This window comes from Platichthys flesus, chromosome 17, assembly GCF_949316205.1.
Source record: "Platichthys flesus chromosome 17, fPlaFle2.1, whole genome shotgun sequence".
In the NCBI taxonomy this organism is placed as follows: Eukaryota; Metazoa; Chordata; class Actinopteri; order Pleuronectiformes; family Pleuronectidae; genus Platichthys; species Platichthys flesus.
Genome location: NC_084961.1, coordinates 12,203,390 through 12,224,912, shown reverse-complemented (window position 1 = coordinate 12,224,912; position 21,523 = coordinate 12,203,390). Strand labels below are relative to the sequence as shown.

Sequence of the window (21,523 nt, the reverse complement as noted above, 5' to 3'; positions counted from 1 at the left end):
ATACCCAGGTTATTTGTGTGTGCGTCTAATATGTCGGTGTTTAAAGTCCCTTCCAATAAAATGTGGACCTGGTTGAATTATCTTTTTGAAAATGGTTAGTTTCATAGTAGCTAAACTTTTTATTTTTAAGCTCAACCACATTATCTTTTGAATGAAACGTCCTATCATTACTAAAAAATCTTACTTTAAGGCCCAGACTCATAAATTAGGTTTAAATATATTGAAGGTGTCGTGTTGTGGATTTTATTGGGTATGTAGCCCCCTAAATATTAATAAGCAGAAGTGTTTGGAAATTGAAATATTCGAAAATGTGTTGTAGTGCTGTGCTTGACTCTAGCAGAGGAGAGAACAGGTCTGTTGCAGCTGGTCTGTGCTGAAATATAGGCTGACATCGCCATCTAGCGACGACTTTGTGAAAAACTCAGATGGACCTACTCCGAGTTAAAATAATAGAATTTATAAAAATAAGATAAAAATGTCAAACAGCGAAGGTTGTAATAACTATTTCCTATGATAAAATACGATTATGTTGCATTATATCATAATAATTACCTCCATTTTATGTGTGGATAGCTGCCGTAATAAACGGGTGCAAATTGCAAAATTATCTTAACACTAAACATAAACTATAAATATCCATATTTTACTCCTCTTGATGTGACTTTACAATATATATAAATATTTGTATATTAAAATTATCCCAAGGACATTTGATCTTAAAGCGGACTGATACGAACTAACTATTATTTTCTCTCAAAAGTAATTGTCTCACGGTTCTTTTTTTAAAAAGTATCCTTATGGACATTATAATTTTGACATACATTGAGCCATAAGACACGTTTTGGTATGACTCACCCTTTTATTAAATTGCTGTACTGTTATGTTACCTTATATGTTTACTGAGATGGAACATTTTACGCACAAAGCTGACGTATAGAACAAAGGGAAATGGACCAATACATTTGGCCATCACGACTGTCTAAATATCCCGTGTATACTTACATAGATATGTGGTTGGCTTAAATAGCCTACCACTGGTTATCAAATTATTTTGTTATTTATATGCCTGTTAAGTATTCTGCAGGGTTATAGTTCTAGCATTCTGTACGTTTTACGCAATTAAATGAATCCAAAAATAAATAAAATGCAATAAACACACAACAGTGGCGTATATGTGCGGCTACAGGTGAAAATTACGGCCAGTTCTTGTGATGAACAAAAAAGTTGCAAAGTGGAATTTAAATAGAAATCCTCCAGTGCATTTTCGTCTGGCTTCTTATAAATGTTTTCTCGTGTCATATTTAAAGGGGAAATGTTGGGAAATGTATTTAATATTTCGAGATGGAGTCCAGTTTTAATACAAGAGATTTTAATTCGAATTTGTTCTGATTTAATTAAGATTGTTTTGAGGTGTAATGCCTAGACGAGAAAACGATTTGCTCCTGCCTCAGACGATTGTATCCGTGTCCATATGTGTTATGAGAGTGAATATTTACGATCAAGTTCCTGCAGCACTGTCAGGAGAGTTTTGTATTTGATCACAGATAACATGCCCCTTTAATGTAAGATCAAAACTATTCTGGTGGATTATTCCGTGTGTAATGTTTTGTCAATATTTAGGATTACACTCCAATATTGCTTTAGCCAATTATTGCGGGTTACACAGTGAATGAATCTGTCATCCGTACAATACTGTTACCTGAGCCCAGGAGTCGGTGTGACGATGATTCATTTCACGTTGGACTAAAAAAGGATGAAGACTCGAATTTTCCATTACATCTTTATTTTCCAAAGTATCCCATTCAAGTGAAAATCTGAAAACGAGACTAAATAATAACCGACTTACACATCCATGACAGCATTGTGTTTTCATTACTCAACTTAAAATAACAAACAACAAATGCAGTTTTTCATTTTCTGTTCATCCACAGCATCACATGGAAATGTTGCAGCTCTCAAACGGTTGGTTTTTTAAAACGTTACAGGACGTTTAGTTTACTAGTTTATATAATAATGGATATAAATATGTAACTAAAAATAAATCGGATTGCTCATCATCGCGTGCATGAGAGGCCTGATCCACAGGCCTCTCGGGTTTCAGCTGAGTTGATGATACGGGTTGACCCTTAAGGAACGAACAGTGGGGACAAGGCAGCTAATCAATAAGCCGTGACGCATTGTATTATTACTGTGTTCACTATGTGTTGAATAGATATCAAATAAACAGCAGCAAACCCCTTCAACGGAACTGCAACAGGCCACTCTTAGATTTCAGACGTAAAAAGTGCCATCATCATGTCACCCGTTGGTTTCCAGAATGTAACTCTTCCCTGATACACAATATTAAATTGTGGCTGCAAGTTGATACTCACCCATTCTTCTTTTATTAACTCTGTTGCTTGTAATCCGTGAATCCCTTTACCAAAACTATTTGGCTGCATGTGATGAATGACTCAGTCAAATGTCAGACGTCAAATCAAATCCAGTCAGAACTGCAGCTGCATGTCTCCCTCAGCTGTTAAATCAAATATGCCATATTTATGGATTATATTCTATACGTCTTCTCAGTAGTTATTTTAGAATACACGTCACTAGTTTATTTCGCACTTGAAGCATATAGTGTGCGTATTTAAATATATATACTGCATTTTAGCCTTCAGCCTATATGTTAATATATGCATATGATAACATATACCATAGGCCTATGTTGTTGTTTGCATTCGTATAACGTGCAGGCGTGATGCGTGAATGTCACTAAAATATGATGTAGACTCTTGTTTGAGTTTATTTACCTCAAATCTAGGTTATAATACAAAACTGATCCTTAACCTGGGGGCCACATAATAATAGTAGTAATCATCATAATAGTAATTATACTGACAATAATTCGACAATATCTACGACAATAATTTTAATTAGCTTTAGTGAATACTCTTGTCCATTTATAGTCTATTTTCCTTCCCCCCCAGTTTTATTGGTAGTATTGAAGCCTATTTTATCTTAATGATCCTTTGTTTCTCCACACGAGAGGTGCAGTAACCACAGGATTCGCCAAAGGCTGGATTGTGGAGTATTTCTAAATAGTGAGAAGTCGGATATGTTCTGAATATGAATTGGAACGTGACCAGCTCGCTGTGGCCAGGATGAGCGCGCGCACGGAACGCTGCGTTGTGTCGCGCCAACGTCCTCTGACGCACAGGCACCGAGGAGCGCGCACGCGTTAGCTCAGAGATGGGTGAAAAAGCGGCGATGTGTGACTGCCCGGCGCATCGCGGAGCCCAAAAGGAAAAGGAGGAGCGGAAGCGTTAGAGCGGAAGTTGACTGCAGTGACGTGAGTCGTGCGTCTCATTGGTTTGTGGACCAAAACAAGCGCGCAAGTCCCGCCTCCAGCCCAAGACGGAGTGACGTGATAGTCCAAAGCTCAGAGCGCGGTGCTCCGCCCTCCCCTCCCCTCCCCTCCCCGAGGAGCCGTCCGGGATGGCACAGCCCACAGCTCCAGCGAGACGCATCGAGGCTGGACTGGATCACTGTTCAAGAATTGAGTTCTGCTGCCACACTAAGGAAGAACGGTGAATTGCAGCTAATTTAGAGCTGAAAATAGGATCAATTTGCCTTTATTAAATACTAAATGCGGCTTTTTCTGTCCCGTGCTTAATTTGTATAATCACGACTTTGCGAAGAAAGCGAAGTCATATGGAAAAAAATGTCTGTTATCATTTGACGAGCGATTAGAAACGAAATATTTGAGTGCCACATTAATTAATGTGTTTAAACTGAAAATAGAAAACAATCCGGAGATGGTTTATTTTAGCCCATTTACATGAAAGGTTGGAGTATTTTTGTATATGCTACATCTTCAAATACTCACTATATATAAATCCAGGAAGAATCTTCATACATCTGAATAAACTGATGTATTGTGTGGCGATCGGATCAATAGAAATGGTCAAATAGAACCAATATGGAGTGCGTATTCTCCCCTGGTCCCGTGCATCTCTCCCCTGCTTTGTCAGACGTGGTTGAGGACAGACAGGACCAGCACTCGTCTTTGCTCTTTACTTTGACCTTCGCTGTCTCCGTGCGTAATTCGGCCGAGGCCTGCTTGCAACCTTCAGTCACTCAACAATATAGCTTTGGTCAGTCCTGAAAACACGACTCGGGCTCGGAAGTTAATCTTGTAATTCACCTCAAAGACCTGAGCAGACGCGAGTTTATCCAGCACCGTGACAGCGGTCAAATAGAAGCACTTGACCGAGATTATGTGGAAGCCTCCTCCGCGTCTCCGCCGGCGCTCTATTCCCCCACAGACGGATTTCCCTGGCCTGATACACCCGTACATCATCTAATTTGGTTTCCAGTATAAATGCCACATAATTTACTGGATTCAATTATGAAGGCTCTGCAGTCTATGAATGTTTTAAGCGGGTGATACACAGCGATTGTAGGCGCCGGATGTGTGGCCTCTGTTTTCTTATACGCACTTTGAGGGAATTCTCTTTTCGGGGAATACACGTTTGACGTTAATTCAAGTTTAAAATGAATATAAACTTGAAGGGAGTAACGTGTAATCGGGGTTAATTTGAACATTTAATAAATATGTTGCCTCGGCCTCCAAGTTAAATGTTTTTCCTCACCATTTGGTTTCATTGGAGTATACAAAATAAGGATCGCGGGAGAAAAGGTATCTTAAAAAATAGCTTTAAAACCTCTGCTAAATACCTCATGTTTGCATCCTTTCCAGACAATAGACTGATAGGACAGGTTGACTGTTTTAATCCAAAACAAACTTACATTTAACATTAAATGCGGTTAATTTAACGTCTCGGTTCTTTCGGACAGTATAACAGTTTTCGTATGATGATTTCTCCATCATCTATGTTCTTATAGATCCATCTTAGATTAATACAAATACGAATATCCATTCATGAGTCGTTCACCATTGTTTTATCTAACAAAGAAATGCGAGATCAAACTAACTATAGCACCTCGTACGGTGTCCATGATGTGTTCATGAAAGACGAGAGCGAGAAATGTATTTCAGAGGCTATTCCGTTAGATTTCGTCCTTTTAATAGAATAAACCAGTTTTCTCATAAATATACATATTATCAGCAGTAAATGCGGTGTAGCCGACCAAATCTGTATGTGTTGTTAGGTTTTCACATGACAAATCCAGTGGCGGCAGATAGCACGCGCATTCTCATTTTTTCCAACAAAATAGTCTCTAAGCTTTGCGCGTTAGACCTTCTCCAAATGTCAAGCTTACACTTACGATTCATCACAGAACACATCTTAAGACAAATGCAATACGAAATGCTGAAAATCAGCCAAAGAAAACGATCTATTACTATTCGCAAGGCCAAATCCTATGTTTTTTTTGTTAAATATATAAATTTAATTTACTCTATATATTCATGAAATTCTATGAGTGGGATTGATGTGGAAATTATAAATGTTCTATCTTCTGATTGTATATTTGCTGTGATCTTTTTACGCAATAGCCTGGTTCGCCTATTGAATTCCCCTTTTCCACTCAAACTGCAACCCTTTCTACATTTTAATCTCCTCTTATCTCTTTGTCATTCTCCTTTTGTTTCTGGCTTTCCTGTTTCGAAATAATTTCATTTTATGTCCTTTTTGTTCAGGCCCGCTGTTCGTGACGCACAGTTTGCCCTGGACCCCTTCTAGTAAGCCTCCTCAACTGGTTTTTGTCAGAGGTGGCTCCCGTTGACCGTGGAGTTGGCCAGCTTCTCCCTGCAAATGGCCCATGTGTGGTCCGCCTGGCCTGGTCTGTCGTCGCCATCTCCGTCGGCCCCACATTTCTGTCACCTGTGGATAAATCAACACGTCGCTGGCTGAATCAGGTTCAACATTTTCCACTCGGATATTCCTGCACGCTTATTTTTATACACGGTTAAAGTGCGAGATCAGATTGTTTCACGTCTCAGTCTGATGGTTTTACAATCCTGCCGCAACTGCAGCCTCGTATCAATGTAGCCAGCAATATAATAATGGTCGTGCCAAGACCTTGCCCCATTCAAGTTCAAAACCACTTCTTTTTTCTAAATCTCACATATGAATGTGCAAGGGAAAAAAAACTCACTGCATATTTTAAGCTAAATCTACACTGGCTATAAATAAGCCCTAATTAGCTCAGCCTAGTGTGGCCTACTTGCCCAGATTTGACGCATGTCTTTACGCATTCTCACCCCGCATTACAAAACGCCATTCACTGTAAAGTTGTATCTTGTGACCTTTGAATGCATGTATAGGAATTAGCGCAGATAAACGTCACAGTTGTTTGGCCTTTACAAGCCTTCCTCTTCTTCTAGTTCTGTATACAGGCAGACTTCCTGTGCATCTTTGCGGCCGCTTTCCCTGCACACTGTAAACTATAAAGACACAGTTCATGTTGAGATCAAGAATAGATGCATTGAGGCGCAGGTGTGGTGGCTGTTTCTTTCCTACAATAAAATGAAAACAAATCAGCCCGTACTAAAACTCTTGTTTTTTCCCCCTAGATTCCACTTTAAGACTTAAACTACAGGAGGTGTCTTTGCAGGACACTGAATGCGCCTATTTAGCCTCCTTTACAGCCTATAGGGCCTACCTGACGTGGTGTTAAACTGTACTTTCAGATCCTCCCCAGGCTGGCTTGTTTACTTGTTGTCCAACAAGGTTTTATGGCACAAGGATGGGGCAATCTGGCCTATTTGTCGCGTTCTCTTCCTGATACCGCCGCCGCGCGTCTGTCACTCTGTATTAGACGCTCCTCTCTGTTTTAAACTTAAGCATACAGTGCTAATACATTTGACTTAGAACTATTGTAGGATTTGAGTGTTATATTTGATACAAAAACTTTAATCTGTGTGTCTGTGTCCGTGCGTAAAGGAACGAAAATATATCAAGCAAACCTATAATGACAGGGAAAACCTATCTTTGTGTAAATATATTGCCTTGTCCATTTCAAATCTCCGCCATTGAGACATTGTCACTTATTTTATAATTATCTCTGATGCCCGTGTTTCCTTTCCCCCAAAGATTGTTAATTTAAATTTTTTCCATCAAACTAATTTAAGGTTTGACAATTCTCAAATGGAACATCACGAGTGTGTATTTGACTGTTCAGAGTTAAATCCTGACCTACAGCAGAGTAAATCGAAGACACTGGATCTCTTTTGATACGCGATTAATGCGAAGGTGGAGTTCATTTGACTTTTCCCTCAGTCTACAGTTACAGGCTCCACATTATCGACCAATCTTGTAACCCAAAGCCGTGCGTAAAAGCAACAGCAATTAAAAAGGAACTCCATCCGGGGCACAGTGTGGGCCCTTTGCTCTCAGTGAAGGAGTCGCTCCCTCCCCCGAACTTGAAGTCGACCGTACACACAGACAAAAAGCTTTGGCTTTGAGAGCCTTAACTCAACACAAGACTGCAGTTATGATCAAGAAAGAAAAACCGCATGCACAAGAAGGATGGTCAGAGGATCAGCTGACTGACTGCCTCTCATACAAAACATATTTGACACTACGTAAACTCCCAATTTTAATTATTACGTCTATTTTTAGGAAATTAAATTAAAAAAAAAGAAGCAATTTAACAACAGAAATATGGTTAAAGATGGACTTATTTGTTTTCTCTTACCTTAGTTGTGTACAGACATTATCTATGTCTCTGTTGCTGGAGCTCCCCAGCTGCTGACTTTGAGTCCGGTTAGGTGGCGACTTCCTATCACACTTGGCCAGTTTTGTGGTGTCTGTCTGGCCGGGGAGGTAAAAGGGAGCAGCAGAATACTATAGCAGCTATAAAAACGCAGGTCTGTGTAGAGCTGGCTTTGGTTTTCCTGGGCATCCTGTGCTCAATTACAGCTTAAAAGCTTCAGCACAACTCTTAGAATTTGTCTGGATTGACTGAGAGGCGGAGCGTGTGGTCTCAAAGACAGTGCAGTTACTTGTGTCTGTGCAATTTATCCAACTAAAGTGGACGGTGGAAACAGCCACGAAAACTGCTTTTCCTGTTTTGATTCTCACAGGGCGTTAGTTGGTACTTGCACCAGCCTTATTGCGTGTGATTTTTTAAGGTTGTGGTCCACATGTGCCATCAGGAGCCCCTTGGGCCCCAGTGTGCTCGTCGGGCCGTGGGGCAAGGCCAGCCGCGGCGGTCTTAATCCGTGATCAGGTCTTGCATTCACAGCACATTAGAGTCAGGTTGCAGCCTATCCAAAACGAGCTCCACGGTGGCCTCAGATCAGAGAGCCAGGGAATGTCCACTGACACATTTACAAAACCAAATAGAAGAAATATCTGCATTTCAAATGAGTCAGCGTGGCTTGGAAGGTAAACCTTTGGTCCACAACTCACTGCCTTTTCCACCGGTTCATGGCCTGTGGAAATTGTGGACATTCACATTAAGGATTCCGAATAGGTTTCACGGAATAGTATATACTTTAAATGTATATACTTATTATACAACTATACATTTATATATATATTTAGAATTACATCTTGCGCAACACTATCCTTTTTTAAAACAACGTTTTACTCCTTCCTTTTTGTACGTGTGAATATAATTTACGCATGTATGTATATGTGTAATAGAATGAAGGGAATTAACGGAAATTATAGATAAGAGGACTTAAGAAATGTATAGAAACTGTCTCCCCACTGAACCACCTGCGTTTGAATAAATATTCGCCCGAAAACGTTAAGCCATATCCGTGCGTAATGGTTGTTGCGTCTATTTGGAGATGTTACTGCCGCCATTAAATGTTAATATGAGGAAAAAACAAAGCAATAAGGAGCATAATTTAAAAATAGCATAGGGTTTTTTTCCGAAGAGCTTATAACTTTTTACTACTAAGCAGATTGTTTTAACGATTGTTGGCGTTAGTTTAAACTCAATTCATGCTCGTTTTCTGCAATAAACCTGTTTTCCCCCCTTGAGATGTATCTGTCTGTTTTTCCTGTTGCTTTGACTGACGATGAAATGTTACAATACTATAAATGTCACCAGGATCCTTAAATTAGGATGTTAAACATTTGTTTATGGGTGCAAATTAATAAAAACTACTAAAGTTCCCTTTACTGTTTTTATTTTTAAAGTTGCAATTCTGGTAACGATGAATTTGTTTTGTCTTTATTTGTCAAAATTGTGATTTTTGTATCTTTGCTACGCTGGCACTAAACAGAAGACTGAAGCCAGCTGAAACATTAGCCGCTACTTTGAACATGACCCTGATAGCCAAATGCTCACTGGGCATTTGGTTATCTTGGTGAGCCATGTTGTAAAACCTCTAAATGATGAGGACTCAGACATTTCTAAAAGGGGACTTTGGAGACAAGGTGGTTGTTGCCTTCCTCCAGTTTAGAGCTTTAGCATTTGTACTCAGTTAATGTTTGTTTAGCTTATGTCATTGCAGAGTAGTTAGAATTCAGATTTTTTAAAGTTTGAATGCACTGAACAAATAACTTCCGAACAAGTAAAAAGCCTTAAATGCGCACAATTATATTTCAAGGACAAACCGAGAGAAGGAACATCTGGAAAATTCTTATTGATACTTTGGCTAAAGCTTCGATTGAAATCCCTCCTCTCTATTTTTATCTGCCAACGTCCACATATAGTAATGTCTTCCCTCGACTTCGTTGCGTGTGAAGGAATTCGGTTTTAAGCCGACATGGCGATGAACCACCAATGTCAAGCTTTAGGACACACAGCAGTCATGCCTCTTACTTTCTTGCGCATACGCACACACAGACAGACAGGCGCGCGTGCGTAGACACACACACACACACACTCCCACACACCCACAGCCTGAAAATCTGTCAATTTCTGCCGCGTGGTCACGTGACCTCCTCCTCCGTGGAGTGGATGGAGATGGCTCTCCACGTCAGCCTACGTCTCCAAATTTCTGTTTAGCGAACCTGCTTCAAAGAGGCAAGAGGCACGGCGCTTCAGAGCCATGTTCAGGGCGGCTATAGAGGAATCAAACCTCAACATAGAGTTATAGTGGAGGGTGTACTACGATGATGGATTTTGACGAGCGGGTCCCCGTCGGATCGAACATGTATTTGCCCAGTTGCACTTATTATGTGTCGGCGGGGGCTGATTTCTCCGGTCTTCCCTCATTTTTGTCCCAGACCCAGTCCACTCGCCCCATGACATACTCTTACTCCTCTAACCTGCCGCAGGTCCAACCCGTCAGAGAGGTGACATTCAGGGACTATGCAGCCATTGACCCGTCCGGTAAATGGTCGCACCGGGGGAACTTGCCCCAGTGCTACCCCAGCGCAGAGGACATGGTGCACCGGGACTGCCTGTCGGCGCAGAACGCCGTCGTAGGGGATATGTTCGGTAAAAACAGCCCCGCAGCCGCCGCTGCTGCCGCCGCGTACCACCACCACCACCACCACCACACGAGCGCAGGGTCCGCCGCCTCCAACTTCTACGGGAACGTGGGCAGGAATGGCGTGCTGCCACAAGCCTTCGATCAGTTTTATGAGACGGCGTACGGGAACGCGTCGGAGAGCTCCTCCACGAACGGCTACTCAGGGGACAAAACGGCGACCAAGCAGCCCAGCTCCGCGCCGGAAGACGCGCCTTCGTGCCGGGACGCCGAAGAGAAGGAGACCCGGGAGGAGACGAGCAGCCCGGAGTTGTCTTCCGGCAACAATGAGGAGAAATCCAGCAGCAGCAGTACGTATTAAAGTCAGCGCCTAGGTTATGAGAGAAAGTTTGCAATCTTGTGCGCTGCTGTTAAATTTTTTATATGCTGTTTTATAAGCATATAAGGTTTATAGAGGGCCTGTAGACCCCCCACCCCCAACAAAACTTTGTTATAAGCTCCAGGATCACGTGTTTGGAATTGAAATTGGCCGTGAAAGACAACAGGCCAGTGATTTTTCTGTAGCCTGGACGTCCCCAAAAAGCACCCAGATATGAATTCGAATTCCTATAGAGACCTGCTTTAATTCATGTAATATCCACGTGCTTGTTTCACGCTTTCTTAGCGTTAAATAGGCATTTCCATGTAATGAGGGTGGTGGCTCTAGTTTAAGGTTTAGCACACATGAGCTCTCGTAATGAAACTATCATGGAGTGTGTGTGTGTGGGTTCCCCGTTGCACATGAACTCCCCTGTGTCTTCTCTATAAACCAATATGTACATTTCCATATAATCTGTTTATTGCAACATATTCTCCTTTTTCCTGAAGCCAACTGCTTGCATTTGAAAGTGAGCTTGTTGTTTCCATTCGCTTGAAAAGGTCAAAGCCCAAGTGTATTGTCTGGTGAACCAGCTGCGAATGGTTTGGTAATCTTTCCAGTGTAATATAATATCAATATATATGACACTTGAAATGTTGAAATAGGAAATATGTTATTAATGCTTTATGTAGAGGAAATCCGCCCGTGCGTAATCTGGGTAACCTCCAGGACGTGTAAATCTTTTTGTAACATGGTCATGCCTTCCACGAAATTTTACTATTTTCTATAAACTCTACATTTTGTGTGTCTGTTTTCCAGATGGACAGAGGACCCGCAAGAAGAGGTGCCCTTACTCCAAATATCAGATCAGAGAACTTGAACGAGAATTCTTTTTCAGTGTGTACATAAACAAGGAGAAGCGCCTGCAACTGTCTCGGATGCTCAACCTCACCGACCGACAAGTGAAAATCTGGTTTCAGAATCGCCGCATGAAGGAGAAGAAACTGAACCGAGATAGATTACAGTATTACACGTCCAACCCTCTGCTTTAGGGGCCAAACACGGCATCCCGTCCCCCAGGCTCGAACAGTCCTCTGCTGTGGGGACTCCCTGCGTTTACAGACTGACTCTCCGGGGCTGTGACTCTCTCCCTGTGTACATTGTGTACCACAATGGCCGCTCCAGCAGGAGCAGCAGCAGCAGCAGCACTTCTCAACGGTTAATTTCAAGTTCGAGGACAACAGTATCCTGTGATCTGAGTAACCTCAAGAGGGAGCATGAATTAAGTTTGTGGACTTAATAGCGACTCTGATTTTGGGAGAAATGCAGAACCGGATTATTGTCCTCGCCCAGACTGTGCGTGCGAAGGCCCGATGTTATCGCTATTGAGACTCTCACACGCCTTCTTATATTTTTCCCTTCACGCGGACAAACAGAGTCCCAGCAGTCTAATTGACTGATCTAGTGTATTTTGTAATCAAAAGATTTATTTTACCATTTTATTCCTCCTGTTTTAAAGATCAGAAAACTGCTGGGGTTTTCTGGGATGATGGCGAACATGTGACTTTAATAACTGAATCTATATTGGTGTGACCAAATAATGAGTCCGAACGGATGAGAATGTAATGTGTTTCTGTTTTGTCTGCTTATTTATTTTGTAGCCACTCGTTTACTATCTCGTTTCAATGCCACGGCTTGGAGAAAAACAAAAGTCCATTATTACAGGCAGGCTGTGGGGATCGGTGTTGAGTCTGGGCTGACCTCAAAACAAGCTTTTGTCATCTTTCCTTTGAACCTGCAGAGTGAAGGCTGAATATTTATATTTTGGAGCATCTTTCAAGACCCAAATCCATATTTGTCCCTTTATTTGATTTTTATTTTGTTTGAGACTATCAGGAGAGTATTGATAATGCAGGCCAAACCAGAGAGATAAGCTTGTCCACTGGATTCGTGTGGAGTTGCACTGAGGTACACGCCCAACACATTCACACAGGTATACAGCCTATGCAGCGGGCCTCTTCGGTCTGGACCTGATGCGCATAACAGAATATTTTTTTCACGACTCCTGATCCTTTGGTACTTGCAGTCTGATCAAGGTTTAAAGAAAAACAAAATATCTGCATTTTAAAGTGTGCCGTCAGGGCAAAGCTTGTCAGGGTCATCGCATTGAATCAACTGCTTGGTATGCCCCAAAACTCTTGTGTATTATACTCTATTTCCAAATAAAAACCACAAATGAAATCATTATTAAAAAAAAAGAATTATAACTCCTGCGTGTTGTTTGACTTTTTTTTAAATAGATATACGTCATGTTCAAGAAAAAAAAAAACGCACATTGTATATTTTTCTCATTTCGTTTTACGCAAGCCAAATTAAAACAGACTCGCAGCAGAATTTCTCACATTTACGTGTCAGAGGAAACTATTACGAACCGAAAGTGCAGAATAAACGAGAGCTCACGTGTAGTGCTTCTTTAGAGGCGCACGTAAGCACTACCTCAAGCAAATTAAACATGTGTTTATATTTATTTTTATGGAAAAAGTGAATAAAGTAACTAATTAAAAAATATTGGGCATTTCTCGTTGAGCAATGGTTTCTACACAACCATAAATGCGTAATGGTGAAAGTTTGGTCTTTATATTGTAGATAAACCGAAATCTAAAAGAGGTATAATTGCTCCCCTGCTGTAGTCTTGTGCTGCTACATTTTCCAATTATGTTTCGGCTTTATTACAGTATTTTGAAACTACAGGAAATCTGTGTCATTGTCAACTCATGCGTCCACACTTTATCCATCTCCACAACATTAATTGTGGCCAAACATTCAGCCCAGCACCGGCTACATTTAGTTTTCTATGCGTTTCTCTCTCTATCCCCCCTCTCTCTTTGTAGTCTTTGTATGTGTTTGTGTGTGTGTGTGTGTGTGTGCGTGCGCGCTGTCATTTCACTGATTGGCTTTGGAAACAGTGTCCCAACAGCCTTCTCCTTTGGCGAGGGTTGCCATATTTGCTGTTGTTATCACTGTGTTTATGGGAGCTAGCCGCAGCGCATTGGCGTTCATATATGACAGTCAAAAGGGCCATAAACGCGGGGAGAGAGGCTGAAGTTTATGGTTGCCTCTCTCTGCCATAGTCCGGCCTTGCCTTGCGCATCCTTTACTGCGCGCTGGAATTCCGTCCCTAATTACGGGACATCCTCCCCGTTGCCGCAGCAACGCGGCCATAAAAGCTGTCTGAGAGTCTGGAGCATTTGTACAATTGGAGTGCAGTGCAATAAACCGTCTGAGACCCAAGGTTATTAACTGTGTTACCAAGGAGGCGAGAGCAACGACAGGGAGAGGACGCGCAGGAGAAGCCTCTGCTTGTTGGCTGCATCGACTCCATTTGAGAGGCTGTTCCCCCTCGTGCAGTTTATCCACCTCGAATCAGTGTAGTGGCGACGGCTGCACTCAAGGATCAGACGCTCCTCTGCCACCGGGCGGCGCTATTGGGACCAATGTCATGGCCGCGGATCCTTCCGTCTCCAGGCTCACCTCGCATGCACGCAGGTAAAACGCTGTTTGCAAACACAACCAGGAGCTTCTCTAGTTTGCTCTGGTGCAACAACAAACTTATTTATGGTGGGCGCCTGTTGGTTCGAGAAAGGCGCCGGTTTGTGTTCGGATCCCACATTTTACGCTCTCGTGCTCAGTGGGCCGTGTGGTAGATAAAGTCTTCCTGGGGGCCCTAATAAGGCAATACATCTGTGCCAAGCCTTCATGCTGCATGTGCTATTCATTTTGCTGAGCTTGGGCTTTTTAATGGGTGAAGTATAGCATGGCCGGCTTGTACCTGCAGAGATCCGCAACCCCGTCCAGTCTCACCACAAATGTTTTGAATTTTGGTGTGGGGGGGGGGGGGGGGGGGGGGGGGGGGGGTCTTGCCTTAATGATTTTAAAGAATGGTTTACAGTTAGCATCTTAACGATACAACAGTAAGCAGTGGGAGCTGGGTACAGAACAGTTTTTTCCCAGCTGGCTCTCGGGCTAATGCAGCTCATCTTAAATCACAGCAGCTGGCTTTCTATATGCTCACATTCTCCTTTTTACCCCCGTCGTCCCTCTCCTCTTCAAAGAATCCACTAACAACATTTGACGCCCTTCCAAAAGACATTATTGTATGTACGTGCCAAGTGTATAAAGTCAGTTATTAGTGAGAGTCGATTTGATTGTGATAGGGCACCAATCGCTTCTCCCTTTTCCTTCCTGACCTGGACACAGATCCGCACGATAAGCTATTCGGTGTCAGTCCAAGTGGCGAGCGACTGCTCTGGACTTCCAATGCGTGCGCGCTGAGTCTCGTTCTCCTTTGTCTCTCGTGAAAAATAAATACTTCCGCTGGATGTAATAAAACGCCGCGTTATTGTTCATAACTGCACTCGAGACGAACATGATACGACTCAAACGGCCTCTTCGGCCACGATTATATGGGCCTGATCAAAGCCAGTGGTCAGAGTAAACTGTTTTGGGGACATTATAGCCAGGCAGCTGTGAAAATGAAGATTTAATAGCCACAATTAATAACTGTAACGCAAAGATATCGATAGGCCCTCCATGTCAGCGCAACACCACGAAGTGTGCAGGCCTACAACAATTTAATACTCTGCGCACATAATTAATTGATGTATTTAGTTTCCTAAGCAGCTCATGTGTCCCATAAGGAACAGGCCACTGTTGGGAAGAGTACACGGGCTTTGGAGTTATCGCTGTAAGTTTGTGCGTTTTTTAAGGGCCCAATACTGGAGTGAATTATTTTATGGTTTTGGGGGAATTTGATAAACAGGCGCAAACGCTCTGCGCGCTGCATTTGTCTTTTTTTTATTAATCCCGCAATGCAGAATGTGCTCTTAAAAAAATCCCTTATATACCATTTTTTTTTTCAACGGGTTATTGTACTACAGTCGGACACACATAAATAACCATAGGCGCAAGCAGTCATTTAAGCCATTTGAAATATGTGCGTTTTTGAGCAGCAGGGATTGACAAATGTCCACCGTCGACGCGCTATGGTCTAAGCGAGTGTACATAAATGAGCTGTCAATGGCGGAGCGTTTTAAAACCTAAATGGGCGCAATTTATGAATTTCTCCCAAATTTGCCCATTTCTGCTACAACCGGCTGCAAATACACACGGGGGGCTCGTGGCCACCTGGGCCTGGTAATGGCAAAGCTGGCCAAGATTAACTTCAACCTGGAGAGAGCAATCGAGTGCACATGTCCAAGGACACTACGAGATGGAAGGAGAGTTTTATTGTGGCCCTTATTGCCCCAAATTGGACCGACAGGGTGACTTGTATGTGCAAGCTTTATGTCTGCTTAGCTGTGTCGCAGGGTGGCGGCTCAGAAACGGCGTGATCAATATTTCAGCAGTTTCCACCCAAAATGTAAATTTGCACACTGGACGCAGTTGCTATTATCTGATGTTTTATGTGGAATATAAATGAATGCAGAGGCAAAACGAAAATGTATTTTTGCTGTTAATCCAATTCGTCCAAGGACTATGCAAGTTTGTCCTTGTTTTGTTGTTGTGTGTAATGGTTTCGGCTGGGAATGACCCGAATCAGGCACAGAAATGCCCAGAAAATACACACATTACAAATACATAACTACTATAATACAAAATCTAATTATGAACTGTAAAATAGGTATTATACCCCTGTTAATTATCTTAATCAAAGATAAATCTAGTGCGTAATACAGGCTCCTAAAGAGCATGCATTTTCTCTCAGGAAGTAAATTCTGGCTGCGTTTTAAGGAAGCAATAATTCCTCATATATTGAGTTAATTATTTTTCTGTACAGCATAAAGGAATTTCCTTCAATCTAAATTGAATTGCTATAACTTGTGACGAGGAAATGGTCCCTCTTTGTTTGCGCACAGGCATATCTTTGCTGTTGTCCGGGAATTTGATTTGATTTAACATTAGTCTAAATTAATAGTTTAATCACGTCTGTTTGACGCGATGTAATATTTTTGTTTGAAAAAAATAGTACAGGTAAAGCAAACTTGATATTATTAGCGTTGACAGTGCCTGTGGAGAATAGGTGAATCAATATCGGAGGGTGAAAAAAGTGGGAAACCGTTTCTTGGATGTCAGCCGCTCACTTCCTGCGGGCCGCCTTGGACTCAACATATTTGTTTTAAGTGCGGAAGAAGTCACTGTCTTCAGGCTAAAAGGATGCACACCGGTTTTTTCACCCAGTGATGTTGCCAAAGGCGAATTTCCTCTGCAGTTCAAAACACTTTATTGCCGCTAAGTCCGATGGCTTTGTTATTTGATGTCTTTGTTTGTGGGTTTCAGCAGCCCCTAAACTTTGGAACTTGATTTGCCACCTTAAGGCCACATCTACCTCATATGAAGCAGTGTGTGTACTGTGGCGAAAGGGAGTTGTTGCTGTATGTAGCTTTATGTTTACAAGTTAATGACAGCCACTCATACATCAGCACATGGGTTTTAGGTTTTAGAAATGCGATGCTTCTTACTGTTACATCCACTATTGAGCTCTGTGGTATTGATTTGCACCTATAGGGACAAGCACTGCTCCAGACATCATCCTGGCGTCTTGCGCAGCTGATATTTGTGTGCTGACTTCGTTAAAGAATGCTTCCATGAATGGCAAAGTTTTCATTAAGATGTTTAGTTTCAAACTTAGCGACGTGTTAGACCCCTCTCCCTCTGTACATGCTAATGGTGGTGCATTAAAGCGAGGTGAGGGAATATACTGATTGCTGCGCTGTCTCCTTTCTCTGCCTCAGCTCCATGATGGATATCGCCTCGGCTGCTACGTAGCCTCGGAGTGGGAGGGACTGCCCATCTTCCAGCATTTCCATTGGTTTTACGGTCCGCACGGCGGAGAGGGGGGTGCCGCTAATCATATCCAACATGTTTTGTACAAGAAATGTCAGCCAGAAAGGGCTATCTTCTCCCTTCGCCAAAATACACCACAATAATGTCATGTTCGGACAGCCCGTCAGGAAATGCCTTTTTAGTGGATTCTCTGATCAGTGGCCGCACGGACAGCGGCGGAGGTCACTACACCGGGACGGCGGTGTGCGTGCCTCATAGCACTGCTACAGAAGTGCCTTACGGACTACCCAACTATGGATACTTCCCAGGTATGGGTAAGCGGAGCGAGCTGGGCGCCCAGAATATGGTTTCAGCCTCAGGTGCGTACATGTCCAGCATGGAGATGTGGATGGACGCGCAGAGGTCATGTCGAATGGATCAAGAGCACCCGGTAGGTCCCCAGGTCGCGCCCTGCTCGTTCCCGCAGAACATTAAGGAAGAGAGCACCTACTGTCTGTACGAGCAGCCGAAGTGCCCTAAAGCCTCAACCGCCGAAGATCTGACCTATTCGAGATTGACTTCAGCCGGACTCGGCTCGAGTTCTTGTACAGTTACTGATGGCGGCGGCGGGGGCTCAGTGCCTGTGCCGGGCTACTTCCGCTTGTCTCAGACGCACGCACATTCTCATAAACTTTACAACACCAACGGCCCCCAACCGAACCCTTCCCATTCCCATTTTGGCTTACACCCCACTGCTACTGCTCGTTTCCACACGCCACCAACCTCGACTGCTGCTCCAGCCACGGCGCTGGAAGAACGGAGAACCGAGGAGCCCGTGTCCTCGGCGAAAGCAGACGTGCAGCCTCACGCTGCACCGGGGGCCGAGGAGACAAGAGAGTCCTCGGATGCAGAGGCGTCCTCAGCAGACGAGGCGGAGGTGAATGACAAAGAGAGACCAGCAAAGACCACTAAAGGTAATCCCATTTCATCATAGGTGTGGTCATGCACTGTGGTTAGTTTGCATGCAGGTAGTGCAGGTAGACACGTTTTTTAATTGTACCTGTCAAGTTTTATTCTACTGTTTAGGCTACAGGAGTAAGACAGCTCCGATAAAAATAGATTTGTATAGTTATTCTGTCGTAACTTCATAAATACAACTATTTGTGATATCAATGCAATACATTTGTGCATGAAAACGCGCCAACATTTGATGCGTAAAAACCTTAGCTTGAAAGCTGGACGTGGTTTGAGTTATTCCGTCGTACCGTGTCCTATGACAATAATAGGTTATTTTTAAAATTGTATTTAATGATATAGTACAATAATATACAACATGAATCCAGTATCTCTTGACCGCTGCGTAAAATACACAACACAGGCTGACATGTGTTCGTGCAGGCCAACATAGTCTTTTTGTGCCATGTTTCAATAAGCGTACTTTTTTTGTGAAATACGTTGTTAATATTTAAGTGGACAACCGATGTACAATGATGTATATGCAATGTTATATTTTGCAATTACAGTTGGTCCCGTTTTAATTAGAAGTCTAGTGGGTTTAACAAAGAGGGCATACTTTACGCATAACACACACACCCACATGCACACACATACACACAAAGACAGACTCCAGGGTTACTGTAATATCTTCATAATACACAGATAGACACACACACACACTCCCAGATGTTCAGATGCTGCCTCTGTTTCCCCTCCACAAACATACACACACACACACACACACACACACACACACACACACACACACACACACACACACGCACACACACGCGCACACACACGCATAGACGTAATGTACATACGCACACACACCATCACACGCCGCAGTGCCTCATGTTGCAGTGCGTAAAACCATGTATATATCTGCCATTTTCTTTAGGAGACAAAAAAAGTGAAAACGTGGCCAACTGGCTGACGGCGAAGAGTGGCCGGAAGAAACGCTGCCCATACACCAAGCACCAGACACTGGAGCTGGAGAAAGAGTTCCTCTTCAACATGTACCTGACCCGAGAGCGCCGCCTAGAGATCAGTAAAGGCGTCCACCTGTCGGACAGACAGGTTAAAATCTGGTTCCAGAACCGCAGGATGAAATTGAAGAAAATGACGCGGGAGAACCGTATCCGGGAGCTCACCTCCAACTACGGATTTTCGTGATGAACCAAGAACGTGATCACACTGAAGCAGAGGCAAGAATTGGTGAAATCCCAAAACACCCCCCCCCCCCCAAAAAAAAACTCCATCACCACTTGTCCACATGACTCGTTTTGTACTGTGGGGTTACAACTTTCTTTTTTCCCCCAGACACGCGTAATGTCAGTGCATCGTCCTCTGTGAGCTACTGAGAAAAGACAAATGGTTAAAAAAATGTAAGAGGTACCATCTGATTGTTTTCTGATGTTGTGTTATTTTGTTTCGTCGACACGTATCTGTCACTTCTGTCGTATGTTTGGATTGTGTCGTCAGTGGAATTGAATCTATGCAGTTGAACCACACACACACACACAGACACACACACACATGTACACACACGCACACACACACACACACACACAAGTACACACTGTGGAAGTGTTTGATTTGTCCACTTTCTCCCCCACCACTGAACAATAACATTTTCCCCCAATTTAAGTCAAACAATTATGAATTTATTTTATTTTAATTGGAATTGCATGATATAAATATACCTTATTATTTTGAGAATTTATTTTGAACCACTCTGGAATATAATACCCATGTATCACCCAGGAAAGAGTAATTCATTATGGCCATTAGATGTAGTCCACCATGATATAGAACTATTCTACGTATGAGCTAAATGTATAAACTGAATCTTTAATCACTTTGACGTTTACACACAAAAAACGGTGCGTAAAGTGAAGGAGAACTGTTTTTACTGTATATATCTGTGTACATATGACATCGTGTTTTTGTGTAATGCTTAATAAATTATCAGCTCGCATTAAGGAGTAACTGATTGCATTTTTCTAGCGTGGGGGGGTTTCTGTTATCAAGTTTTAAATGCTTTGTTTTGAAATTCAAATGTCAAAAAAGAATACGTGCCCCAACACAGGGGATGGGAGTTGTTTTGTGAACCAGCTCAGACAGGTTCTCAGGGGCAAACGTAATGGCCATCGGAAATAATTAAGATATTAGGCTATAAGCCGTCTAGCTGCATGCCCAGCCGGCTATTGTAGAGTTTTATGACTGGCTGGTATATGAGGTTTCTCCCTCTCCTCTAAGAGCAGCTTCAGTCGTGGGAGAGCCTCTCAGACGGAGAGGAGGCCCGGCTCTCTGCTAGAAATCCTTACTGTACAGATGCGCAATGTGGATAGAACATTACCTTCTGCTTAATTCGGAATAGTAGGATTAACGCTTCTGGGTGCGGGTAAGTGCATTCTTCATTGTGACAATTGTCTATTTGTGTGCCGTGTTGCAGCGGCTTCACTTTAGTGTTGTGCCACACACTTGCACTTTCTCAGCACAGACGCATTTGTGGACGCTCGATGACGGAACCGACGACCGCGGTGCATTACGAATGGGATGATTGGGTTTCCACTTGAGGCCCGGATCGACTGTCGAGTGGTTTAGGTAGTTTCATGTTGTTGGGGTCCATTTCTAACTCTGCAACATGACACTGTCTTCACTGCCCCAGTTACATGCATCGAAACCAAGGGGGGAAGAAAACCGGGGACATAAAGATGATTGGGTTTGTGGAACATTGTGCAGAGGTGATTTGGAAGCATGTCGCAAACCTGCCCGGCTCATAAATCGGGGAGGGGTGGCTGGCTGTTGTGTATATTCTTTAACCTGTCTCCTGTTGTGTCCTCTATAGTTCTCCATGTGTTTTGTCGTTTTGAAGCGAGCCGAGCGGCCCATGTGTGCTGAATTTCTAACCTGATCAGAGCTGGGCTGCGGTATGCGTCGTGGACTTGGAATTAAAGGCTTAAGCCGTGAGTGTTTTCCGTGAGTAGTAGTGACGCAGA

General features: G+C 43.0%; 2 protein-coding genes across 2 annotated transcripts; both read left to right on the top strand.

Annotated features, from left to right (window-relative positions):
* The first annotated feature begins 9,788 nt into the window (after positions 1-9,788).
* Positions 9,789-12,924, top strand: hoxa11a (homeobox A11a). Its single transcript, XM_062410002.1, has 2 exons — positions 9,789-10,692; positions 11,520-12,924. The coding sequence occupies exons 1-2, from the start codon at positions 10,023-10,025 to the stop codon at positions 11,750-11,752; spliced, it is 903 nt and encodes a 300-aa protein (XP_062265986.1). The 5' UTR covers positions 9,789-10,022; the 3' UTR covers positions 11,753-12,924.
* A 4,710-nt stretch (positions 12,925-17,634) lies between these two features.
* Positions 17,635-20,493, top strand: LOC133972468 (homeobox protein Hox-A10). The gene is made up of 2 exons (XM_062409942.1): positions 17,635-18,496; positions 19,420-20,493. Exons 1-2 carry the CDS (start codon positions 17,635-17,637, stop codon positions 19,692-19,694), a joined length of 1,137 nt encoding a protein of 378 aa, XP_062265926.1. The 3' UTR covers positions 19,695-20,493.
* Positions 20,494-21,523: the final 1,030 nt, after the last annotated feature.